General features: G+C 37.7%; 1 protein-coding gene and 1 pseudogene across 1 annotated transcript; both read right to left on the bottom strand.

The window, feature by feature from the left end:
- Window positions 1–5,789: 5,789 nt before the first annotated feature.
- LOC116903763 (taste receptor type 2 member 140-like) lies at window positions 5,790–6,725 on the bottom strand. Its single transcript, XM_032906454.1, has one exon. The coding sequence runs from the start codon at window positions 6,723–6,725 to the stop codon at window positions 5,790–5,792; it is 936 nt and encodes a 311-aa protein (XP_032762345.1).
- A 5,635-nt stretch (window positions 6,726–12,360) lies between these two features.
- On the bottom strand, window positions 12,361–13,037 carry LOC116903178 (annotated as a pseudogene).
- Between the last annotated feature and the right edge of the window lie 40 nt (window positions 13,038–13,077).

Raw genomic sequence — 13,077 nt, 5'->3', positions numbered from 1 at the left:
ACCTATCTTTCAATATTAGTAATACATCTACAACAGAATTTGTGTTAATTAAATATTAGATGCTTCTAGTTCACTCTTAATTACTATGCTATGCTACCTTTGTTTTTGTTTGTTTGTTTGTTTTGACAAATTCAAGTGGATGATTACATATAATAAACTACCACCAACAAATCTGTACTGTGATATTTGATTAAGACACTGTCATAGGGATGCTTGGCATTTATGAGCATAAATAATAAAAAATATTATACTACATACATAAGAACAAAATAGAGAAACCCAATGCATTTCCCAGCAATAATTATGTTTCAAGAATTCTTGATCCCCAAGTTAAATAATATGCATAAGAAACATGGGATAAATTGAAAATATTTTTACATTCTAAAATATATACATATATTATATATTCTATATATATACTTTCTAGAATATAGAATATATATTCTTAGTCAGAGTTTGTAATCCTTATAATCCTGCACCATCATGACCAAGAAGCAAGTTAGGGAGGAAAGGGTTTATTCTGCTGACACTTCCACATTGCTGTTCATCACCAAAGGAAGTCAGCACAGGAATTTACAAGGAGGAGGAACTTGCTTGCAGGAGGTGATGGAGAGGTCATGGAGAGGTGCTGCTTACTGGATTGCTTCCCCTAGTTTGCTCAGCTTTCTTTCTTATAGAACCCAGGACAACCACCCCAGGGATGGCACCACCCACAATTGGTCCTCCCACACTCAATCACAAATTGAGAAAATTACTTACAGCTGAATCTCAAAAAGGCATTACCTCAAGGGAGGCTCCTTTCTGTGTGATAATTCCAGTTTGTGTCAAGTTGACACATAAAACCTGCCAGTGTGTGTGTGTGTGTGTGTGTGTGTGTGTGTGTGTGTGTGTGTGTGTGCATGTATATCATAGCTCTCTTATTGCATGTATAAAGATGATCAGACAATTTTGGAATCAATTCCTTCCCCCTAAACTAAGGTGAAAAGGAGATGATTCAAAAGGTAAAAGCAATTGGTCAATGGATCAGAATTTCCTCTTAGATGTTTTAAATTGATCTTACATCTGAAACAATGGATTAAGTATATCTGATGCCCAACTCTATATTTTATAGTTCATTTCTTTACATCTTCAGAGAATACAAACTCATTTTCATATTGACAAAATTACAGTTTTCCATTTACAATACCTCACTCTGCATGCATATATATATATGTATATATATATATATATATCACATGTTATCATTTTTAAAAGCTTAATGAATGATAGAAATATTGATACCAGTTCTTACACTCAACTGGTATAGTAATAGACAGGGTTGTATCTTGTCTTCAGAACTATAATATATTTGAATAGTGCTTAATTCATACAGAATCTTTTAAGTCCATAATGTTATATTCACCTGAATAATTTTGAAAGTACAAATTTAGATGTCACATCATTGTAGCCTCTGTTCCCTTCACATGATGCTTAGTAACAGATGTAGGACTACTGCCTATAGGCTTCCACTCTTTTAACACAACTCTCTCCATCTTCTGAGAATAGTTCTTTCTAGGTAGCAAACCCTAGAAGAACTGCAGGACTCACAGGTAATCACTGTTACATCACATAATAATGGACCAAATATTCATAGGTAAGTCCCTACTTCAGAAATGATATTCTGACCTACCCACTTAGCCAGACACTCAGGAAAGCATACTGTATCTAACTCTAGTTAGATGATGTCAGACAATCTCAGTTCCATACACGTATGGTACTATTTTTTCCTCATTCCTTACTCTATTGGGTTGGGTCCTTAAAATGCTAATTCTGTCCTGCTGAGAGGTATAACACTCATATTTTTGGCTTGCTTGTATTATCTCGCATATTTGTTGTTGTCATGTCAGCAAGCACATCTTGGCATCTGCAATAGTGTCTTGGTTTGGTGTCTGTACATGGTATGGATCCCTAAGTAGAGCAGTCCCTGGATGGACTGTCCTTCAGTCTTGGCTCCACTCTTTGTCCCTGCATTTCCTCTATACAGGAATAATTCTGGGTTAAAATTTTGGATATTGGTGGGTAGGTTCAGTCTTCAATCTGGAGTTATGCCTAACCTCTTGATTCAGTCTCTACAGGTTCTCTCTCCCCTTTGCTGGGTATTTCAGCTAATGTTATTCTAGTTGAGTCCCAGTAGCCTCTGGCTTTCCTGGCATATAGGACACGGTTGTGCTTCCCCAGTTCCCCATCCCCCATTGCTACACACTTCTGTTTAATGTCCTGACCCTCTGTACACCTTCCACATCTCCTCCCATACCTTATCCTGCCAGCCTTTCTCCCCCTCCCCTTCCTCTCTTTCTCCCAAATCCCTCCAACCCTCTATCGCCCATGATAATTTTGTTTGCTCTGTGGACTGAAGCATCCATCCTTTGATCGTCCCTCTTCTTGAGCTTCATATGGTCTGTGAGTTGTATCATGACTATTACCAGCCTTTTGCCTAATATTTACTTATAATTGAGTTCACACCATGTCTATTCTTTTGTGACTGGGTTACCTGACTCATTTGTATTTTCCAGTTCCATTCTTTTGCCTGCAAATTTCATGAAATCGTTGTTCTTAGTAGCTGAGTAGTACACCATTGTGCAAATGTATCACATTTTCAGTATCTATTCCTCTGTTGAGGGATATCTGGGTTGTTTCTAGCTTCCGGCTATTATAAATAAGGCTGATATGAACATAGTAGAGCAAGTGTCCTTCTTACACATTGGAACACCTTTTGGGTATATTCTCAGGAGTGGTATATCTGAGTCCTCACATAGCAATATGTTCAGTTTTCTGAGGAATTGCCAGACTGATTTCCAGAGTGGTTGTATCAGCTTGCAATCCCACCAACAATGGAGGCATGTTCCTCTTTCTTCACCTCCTTGCCAGCATCTACTGTCAACTGAGTTTTTGATCTTAACCATTCTGACTGGTTTGAAGTGGAATCTCAGGGTGTTTTTGATTTGCATTTCCATGATTTCTAAGAATGTTGAACATTTCTTTAGCTGTTTCTCGGCCATTTGAGATTCCTCAGTTGAGAATTCTTTGTTTAGCCGTGTACCCCATTTTTAATAGGATTATTTGTTTCTTTGGAGTCTACCTTCTTGAGTTCTTTGTATATATTGGGTATTAGCCCTCTATGAGATATAGGTTAGTAAAGATCTTTTTCCCAATCTGTTGTTTGATGTTTTGTTCTATTGACAGTGCTCTTGGCCTTATGGAAACTTTCCCATTTCATGAGGTCCCACTTGTCAATTGTTGATCTTAGAGCCTGACCCATTGATCCTCTGTTCAGAAAAATTTTTCCCTGTCCTCATGTGTTTGAGACTTTTCTACAACCTCTCTTCTATTACATTCAGTGTATCTGGTTTTATGTGGAGGTCTTTGATCCACTTGGGCTTGAGCTTTGTACAAAGAGATTAAAGTGGATCAGTTTGCATTCTTCTACAAGCTGACCTCCAGTTGAACCAGGACCATTTGTTGAATTTGAGAATTGCTCTTTCTAACTCTATGAAGAATTGACTTGGGATTTTGATGGGGATTACATTGAATCTGTAGACTGCTTTAGTCAAGATGGCCATTTTTACTATATTAACCCTGCCAATCCACGAGTATGGGAGATCTTTCCATCTTCTGAGGGCTTTGATTTCTTTCTTCAGAGACTTGAAGTTCTTGTCATGTAGATCTTTTACTTGCTTGGTTAGAGTCACACCAAGATATTTTATATTATTTGTTTCTATTGTGAAGGGTATCATTTCACTAATTCCTTTCAGCCCATTTATCCTTTGAGATGCCTTCTATATTGCCAACATCACAAACATCAAAGGAGATGAAGAATGATTAATTACCCAGACAAGCAGAAAATAAAGCATGACAATAAAATCCCTCAAGAACTAATGGTAGCCAATGGCTCAATGACTCAAAGCAGATGGAAATATCAAAGAAGACAGAAGAACAGGTGTCAATGGTTACAGTAAATTTGATGTGGTGGTACACACTGGTAACCCAGCCTAAGAGTAAGGAGGTAGAGGTAGAAAGATAACTAATCCAAAACAAACCAGAGATGTAAATGAGACTATTTCACACACACGCACAAACACACACACACACACGCGCACACACACACACCAAGTCAAGGCTGAGAACAGACACTATCAAGAAAACAGAGCTCTGGATCACTGACTGACCTATGAGAATTCCCTTGACTAGGTCTGGCAATTAATCTAGCATATTGGTGAAATGAAAGCTAACAGACAGGCATTTGCTAGAAGTCTTTTAGGTACAGTTATTTGAAGTCATATTGAAAACGCCTGCTGAATTCTGTATTCTTTGGTCTACCAGTACCATAGCAAACAGTAGAGGGAAGTTTGACATGCTTCTACATTGACACTAAAAATGTCCAGTTTCTCTAAGATTTGTGTACACACATTCATTTCTTTATTGATTTCTAACAGAATAACAAACACTTACATACAGAAAATCTTCCCTATTTCCCAATCCAGTCCTCCAACTTCTTTTCACTAAAATAATTCATTCATATAATATTTTAAAAATGAGCTGATATTTTCTCGTATCAATGAGCCACATATATGTACTATAGCATCCTCCTTTAAGTGGCTACCTATTACATATATTTACCTTCTATAACATGTATGATCCCATCCAATTGAATCCCAACAGTGTCCCAAAAATATACTCCACACTTTTCAAAGAATAAATCATAAAAGAATAAAGTTAGAACAATATTGATAAAACATAACAATAGTAATCTGAAGAAATTCACAGGATCCTCAATATAGATTCAAAAGTACTGATGCAAAAACACATAAACCGTAAAACCATTTTCAGCTCACATCACCTCCCTTCTATAGCCTGAGTTTTAAACTATACTCCTGGGTGACTACATTTATACATTTTAACTCCCATTTTATGTTGCATTGCAATCAATAACAATAGACATACACAACAAAAGTTCATGTTAATAACACATCAGTCACTCCCAAGTTACTCTAAATTTCTATTCCGATGACAGCATAGTTTGTTTCCCAGAGAAAAGGACAGGTGTATCCTTACATAAATTAAAACAAGAACACAAACCCCTTCACTGTAGTATTCAATGAAGATACTTACAATCATGATTTGTTATGGAGATAGAAATTTAAATGGGATGCAGAATATAAAATCTACTTTAAAATGATAGTGAATTTCCTTTTTTGATGAATATGTTTCAAATATTCTTGAATTCCAAATTAATTGTAGAAAGACAACTTGGATAAAATGAGAAATTTTATTGAAATTTTTCAAAATTGATCTTGTATTTGAAACAGAGAATAGGTTATTTTTATCTGATGTCCAAGGCTATATATCATTTCTTGACATGTTCTAGATTTTATAAGTGTTAGTAAGTAAATACAATTACAGTTTCATGTTTATCATGTCAACATGAATACATATACATGTATTTTTATGGATAAATATAAATGATTTTAAAATGTCCAAGGGCTCAAGTCTGTATAAAAAATTATTTTATACTAATATTATGTGCTCATATATTTATTTAGTCCATATTCACTTATATCCTTGTTGAACAATATAGACATATCCAAATTTTATATCAAAGTTGTAATATGTTTAGATACTTCCTAATCTACATAAAATTTTCCCCAAACGTACAATGCTACAAACTAAGCAAAAAAGAAAAAATTTAGACATATTTAATTTCTTAGGAACAGATCTTCGACTAAAATACAAAAATGACCAACAATAATGCTTTAGGTATCTGAGGGTTCTGCGTCCCTGAGCGTGCACCTCAGCCACCACACCGTGGACAGAAATGCCTGTCTGAGCTTAGTGTTTCCAAGAATCAGGACATATGAGTGGCCTGAAGGGAAGGCAAGTCCAATAGCGGAGAAAAATAGAGTAACTGAACTTTTCTTCTGAAATTTAGGGTTAGAAAACTGCAGAATAATCGATAGGAAAAATATGGTATACAGTAACAGGAAGGTGACCACCATTTGCAGGGCCTTTATGTGGGCTGCAGTGCTGATGTCTCTGAAGCCTGCGGCATTGCCCTGCATGTTCCTCAGGTGTCTCCATAGAGAGAAAATGAGAAGGAGAAACATTGTCAGAGATAGAGCGAATGGGATAAGTGTGAACATAGTGTTGATGACTATCATAAGCCTAGAAATTTGCATAGCAGTGGTTAAGATAGCACTGTAAGACATATTAACTTCACGCCCATCTATCCAGAGATCAGCGCATCTGTTTATGATTAAGAAATTTGAAAAGAAGATGAGCAATGATGCCAGCAATGTCACTATAACCACTTGTTTTACTCTCCATTTTAGGTGAAAAAGAGAGTTTGAAAAAGTGCCTATTTTGAGAAAATAAAAGATGCTGAGACTTGTTGCAAGCCAGACGCTGAAATGATTGGTCACTGTCCAGGAAATATTAATTTCTCTCACAAGTCTTTTAGTCATTATTAAGGTTGGGTGCAGTTCATATACCAGCATACTTGTGATTATTGAACAGAGGAAACCAATTCTGGAAATTGCCAGAGCAGTGAAGATCTGATCTATAAAAGATATCTTTCTCCTCTTGGCCCAGTCCGCGATGTTCACGAGAACTGTGAATGCATTGCCAAAACTTCCCACTATGAATTCCACACATAGAGTAGTTAATAATATGTAATGTAAGACACCACTCATCGTTTCCAAGAGGAAGCTCCAATTTCTACTACAGTGCTAAATATTTTAATGACAGTCTTCTAAACCATGCCTAGCTGACTCTTAAGAATTCACAGCATACTAATTTAATGAACTCTTACATGCCGTGTCACATAAACACAAAGAATCACTCGTGGGCTGGTTTACAGTTTTCTTCACAAAAGATGAGATTTTTCAAACAAATCCATTTCAGCTTCATCCAGATGCTCTATACCTTATAGAAGATGTGTTGAAGTCTTCTGTAATTGATGCTGAGGGAAACAAAATTGCCATATGCAGTCATCAAAATGAACATATTTATTTACATGGTTTCCACTATCTACATATTAACGTTCAATCACTTAATTTATGACAAGCAAATTTATAAAGTTATAACTCACATAAAAGTCAATAGTACCTAAATTGTTATCTAACATAAGAATTTCATTTAATATTTCAAAAGGGTGCTGGTATAGGCTCTTATTCTTGTTTTCCAAAGTTTTTTCTAGAAACAAACAGCTACCTAATAATCTTCCATAGTTAGTTATTCCTCAAATAACTGAGAATGACTAGATTGATAATTTACTTTTTATAATGTTGTATATGCATATGTACACAGGCATGTACTAGTTCGTAAATGTGTATTTATTTCAATGATAATCATTTTTGTTTCTGACTTCTAAAACTCAGGTTTATCATTTACTTAAAACTTAATGAATATTTCACTTAAGATTTAGTAACATGATAGTTTCTTAGGAGATGGTATAAAATTGCTTTCATGTGTAATTGATGCAGTAGTTGATGTACTAGAATATTCTAAAGATCTGTGACTATCTTTTCCATACATGCAAATAATTTGGAAACACTCCTATTGTTATAAAGCAGACAACAAGCTTACGTAAATTCATCTGCATAAAACAAATCCTCTTCATTCTCTGGGTCTCCTCTCTGTGTTCATGCACGCGATTCCTTCACCAGTACGAGCTGCAGATACTATTTGTTTTCCTCCACTTTGTGTCAACATCCGTCCATTTAAAATTACTGTAGGCACCAAGGTATATACAACACAATACACACCCAAGGCAAGTCAGGGACTGCAGCAACAGGTCATAGCGTTCTTCAAGAGCTAAATGACGACAGCCAAAGGAGCAAACACACACACACACACACACACACACACACACACACACACACACACACAAATATATCAGGATAAGCAACCAGAAAATCATCAAAAACTTTAGGAAACCTGGTACACTTACCACATTGCTATACATGGCTCAAGAAAACTGGGCTTTTTGGTAAGACTCTATATCACGGTAACGGCAACGAAAGTGTTTAGATTGAAGAGAAAGCCACAGGCTACTGCATGTGAAAGAAAAACAACTACCACCTCCCTCTGGAGCAACACTGAGCAAAGAAAATGAGACAAAAAGATCCTGAAATTTCTCATGAATGCCCAACATTTCGGGAGAGAAATGACTAGGAAGGTAAATTAAGCTAGCATATGAAACATTTTAGGAGAAATTTCTAGAACAGAAGCACGAGCATACCTGGACACAGAAAGCTCTTCGAATGGTTCTTTCTCTATAACAAAAAAGAGAAAGTCGGCGAATAAAAATGCAAAACACAATGGAGGTGGGGCTGTACGGAGCATGTGCTACTACAAGAGCGGTAAGACCTTAAGGAAAAGCGGCAGAGCTTGTATACATGGGAGTGAGTAACACTATGCCGGGAGGATCCCTGAACTTCTCTTCTTGACTTTTCACTCTAGATAGGAAGCCTTTGAGGTTCTACCTTAGCAGCTGAAACTGCCGCACTCTGCTGTCCAAGTGGCTTTGCTCAGAACAAACCTGCTACTCTATTAATAGTGTCAAGATTACTGCGCATGTCTCTGGCACAGTTATAGTAAAAGAAGAGCCCAAACTCTTACAGAATCAATGGAAGGTGCTCTGTCACCAAAAGGAGCAACCACATCTAAGAGACAATTGACCAAAAAGAGCTATACAGCAAAGGTTCCAGTCCCCAACACAAAAAGCAAGCATTTATACATGGAGTCACTCTTTGAGTGACACTTTCTATCGACTACTTTGGGCATGGATCTGTGTGAGTCCTCACATATCTATTCTCTGAGGGAATATTTTGTATTGCCAATATTATCCTTCCAATTTTAACTATAGTGAAACACTGTGAGCATGGGATCTGGTTTTGTAAATGCCTCTGAATGATGCAGAGAAAACATTGTTGAATTTTAGATTTTCTTTGTTTGCTTCAAGTGATCTTACCATACGCTCACTTGAAAAGTGTTTAGAAGTGTTATGGGAGAAAATGCACAAACATTATAATTAAGAAAGGATGCTGGTAGGCCTCAAGAGTAGCTGAGATGAAGAATACTTGTCGGTCATGTAAGAGACCCTAGGTTTAATCTCACAGCCATTAAAAAAAAGAAAAAAGAAATATAAGTAATGAAAGGAGTCTGTTTGCTACCTAGATTTTATAATGCTAGATGGCATTTTGCATATAAAGTAAATAATAAGAAGATGAAATGATAGTATCGAAGTTGACAGTTGAAAATATGTGAAATTTTATTGAACTCCTTTGCATACGTCTTCAAAACTGAAATTTGTGGCAAATGCCATCTACTTTATAAACTTGTAACCTAAAAATTAAAAGAGAAACACAACATTCATGCTTGTATGCAGCTATCATAATGGGTTTTGTTTATTGTCATTTTGCCAACCCTAATCCAATCATTCATTTATCAATCCATTCATTAGTTCAGTAGAAATATTTTGAAAACTATTTTGTTTTCAATTTTAGGTGCCACAAATAATCAGCAAACGGAAATGACATTATTTCCTCCTCCCAAGATCCCTCTCATGGATTGGAGATGAATGGCAAGCATGAATAACCATTGAAATGGTGTGCCTTCATTTTTAACAACAGCAGCAGCAGCAGCAGCAGCAGCAACAACAACAACAACAACAACAACAACAACAACAATAATAATAATAATAATAATAATAATAATAATAATAATAATAATAATAATTCACTGCATCCAAATTTAAAGAGACAGGAGCTACAGTTTGCAGCCTTTGGTTGTGGAATCGGATGATGATCATCGATGATGTCATCATTTATGTGCAGCCACATCTTGCTGTGCCTCTTTCACAGGAAGTAGATTAATTGAAGGGCACAAAGCAGGGATGCAGTTCAGAGGACGAAGTGTCTATAGTGAGGACAGTCATACATAAAAAGCTGTCACGTTCTTCATTTTCACCTTCCCAGTTATATCACTTTCATACTCACTCACCTGAGCAGTGATAAAATTCAAATAAAAATCAAAACTAGTAACACTTGTGTGTAAGGTTGTATGTGTGTGTCATATGCACACTCACGTGTAAGGGTGCCGATGCCCCATGGGGCAAACACTGGAGAAGAATTTGTGGTGTCCTTATCTATCACTTTGTCCAGGTTCTGTGAGATAACGTCTCTCTCTGAGCTGGATCAAAGCTCCAGTGATCCTTCTTTCTCTTCTCCCCATTCCCTCAATCCAGCACTGGTATAGAAGATGCACATAGTCATGCCTTGCTCTTTATGGATTCTGTGGGTTTGACCTTAGATCCCCATAGCTGTGCAGGTGCTCTTACCAGCTAAGTTATCTTCCCTGCCCCCTCTTGTAGTATATCAACTTTATATGTGCATCTGAACTGTGGATATATAGTGATTTTTTTATAACTGTGTGTCCAATTTTAAGCAAACAGCACCATAGTGTGTTATTAGGTGAACTAAACCCTTCTTCCTACAAAGAGTACACTTTCATAACTGCTCAGATTAATTCTTGTTCCTATGTTCCTCCTATAGACCAATGGACTTCTCATTTGATATTGAGTCAAGGATGAATTCTTATTTGTTAGCATGAAAATATGGCTATATTCTGCTTTGACAGTTGTAATCACATTGCTTGAATATCTTCATTATCTTTGTTAAACAACTTTAGTTTTCTGTTAATAAAATGATTGATTCAATACATAGTTTTTTTGGGAGTGTTTTCTTGGAAACCCAGGGAATCCAATGCTCCTTCAACAGCTAATAAGCATGTGTAACTGTGTTTGAAAATGTGTATTCCTGTAGTATACATAGCCACATGCTTGCTTCATGATAGAATTATTACTATGGTATCTCAAATGTATGTCTCTTGTAGATAATGAAGATTCAAAACATCTTTCATGCTGTTCAGTCTTTTTAGCCCATTAATGATGTTTGGCAAAATATTCCTCATGTGTAGAGCTTTAAAAAGGTTACTGTTTTTGTCCATTCAATTTTAAAATAATTAATTTCTCCAATAATTTGTTTATCCACTTTACTTCCAGATCACAGATCCCTTCTTCTCCTCCAAGTCCCACCCTTACAAGTCCCACCATTTCCCCCTCCCCTTTTCCTCAGAGAAGAGGATCCCCTATTGGATACCACCCCATCCTGGGACTTCTAGTTCCAGCAGGGGCTAGGCACATACTCTCCCATTGAGGGCTAACCAGCTAGTTTAAGTACGGAGAAGGGTAGCCAATGGCACAGAACAGAGACAGGGTCAGCCCCCACTCCACTTGTTAGGTGTCCCACCTGAAGACAAAGCTGCACATCTGCTACAAATGTGGAGGGTGGGGCTAAGTCAGTGCCTACATGCTCTTTGTTTGGTGGCCCAGTCTCTGCAAGTCCTGTGAGCCCAGGTTAGTTGATGCTGTAGGTCTTCGTGTGGTGAACTTGGCTCCTCTGGCTGGCTTAGCTCTATTCCCCACTGGTCCATAAGACTCTCCAAGCTCCACCTGGTGTTTGGTTATGGGGCCCTGCATCTGCTTTCATCCACTGTTGGATAAAGACTCTAAGGGGACAATTATGCTAGGTATAACATAGTATCGTAATATATAGAATCATTACATACTATATGATGTAACATATAACAGAGTATCACTAATAGTGTCAAGAGTGGGACTCTGCCGTATGGGTAAATCTAAAGCTGGAGCAGTCATGTTTTGGCTGTTCCCTCGGTCTCGGCTCCATCTTTACCTCTGCACATCTTGTAGGGAAGAGAATTATTATTTAAATAACCTGCAATTAAGAGAATAAATATTTAATCTTTTCCTTTAATTTTAACACTGCTGATTCACAGTACAAATGGAACACGAAACACAGTAATGTTTCTAGTGACAGACTAGTTTATGCAGATCTTACACTTTCAAGGACAACACCTAACCTGCTAAATTGCAAAGAAGAGTTTCTTCAATAAATGACTCTGAAAGACTGAATGATAACATGGAAAAAAAAGGTCAACTTAAATTTCACACCAGAAAAAATGCTAATTGAATTAGTCACCCACCTACTTACAAAAAAGTAATAATAATTCTATTCAAGTGAGAAAATATTCTTATATAACTTTTATACCCTTCTAATAGGCAGATATTTCTAAGGCAAATATGTGGCAATCCTACTGCCTCATCCTCCAAGTATTATACTCACAGGTGTAGGCCACTATGCAAAGCTTCTATAATACATTTCTGGTCTTCTTTGTTGAGTTTCTTTTTTTTTTTTTTTTTTTTTTTTTTTTTTTTTAGGCAGCACCGAGGTTTATTGGAGCATCCTAATACAGACGCTGGGGCTTGCCCACGGTGCTCTTGATATATAGAGCTCAGACGTTCTGCCAGTTTTTCTTGAGTAAGGACACCAAGAAGTTGACAGCCAGGTGGATGTTGTAGACTAGCTCGTCGTCAGTCATCTTCACGTGGCCGACGGCAACAGCCAGACACAGCACCTTCCTCATCTGGAACTTGATTGTGGATTTCACCTCATCCACTTTGGCCACCATGTTTTCATTGTGTGTCAGCAGGAAGGGGAACTTGCCCGGCCTTGTTTAGGCCTGGGCCCAGGTACCTGGGATTTGCTTGATCAGAGATTCGGAGGCCAAAAAGGCATCATACTTCTTGGCCAGCTTTTTGACCAACTTCTTGTTCTTGTTAAGCTTCTTGAGCGCCTCGATGTCCATGTGGGGGATATCCACGGCCTTGGCTTCATCACAGTGCTGCTGGTCCCCCCAGGACGCACACGGAGAACTTGGGGCGAGGGGTGGACTTAAGCCTGACGGTGCCCGAGAAGCGTTTGTCCTTCTGAGGGTCGTAGTTCTTCAGGCTGATCTGCAGCTCCACCATCTCCAGAAACTTGCGGCGCTTATGCTGGTTCCCGTGCAGGACTTCCCGCACCGCCTCGTAGAGGGTGTCGCGTGAAACTTTGCTGCTCATGGCTGCGGCTGCGGGAACCGGAAAAGAACCCTTGGTGAGTTTCTTGATAGTACTATTTGACA

The sequence above is a fragment of the Rattus rattus genome, chromosome 6 (assembly GCF_011064425.1).
Source record: "Rattus rattus isolate New Zealand chromosome 6, Rrattus_CSIRO_v1, whole genome shotgun sequence".
NCBI classification, from domain to species: domain Eukaryota; kingdom Metazoa; phylum Chordata; class Mammalia; order Rodentia; family Muridae; genus Rattus; species Rattus rattus.
The sequence above is the reverse complement of the archived record's forward strand: the minus strand, read 5'-3'. Positions and strand labels throughout refer to the sequence as shown.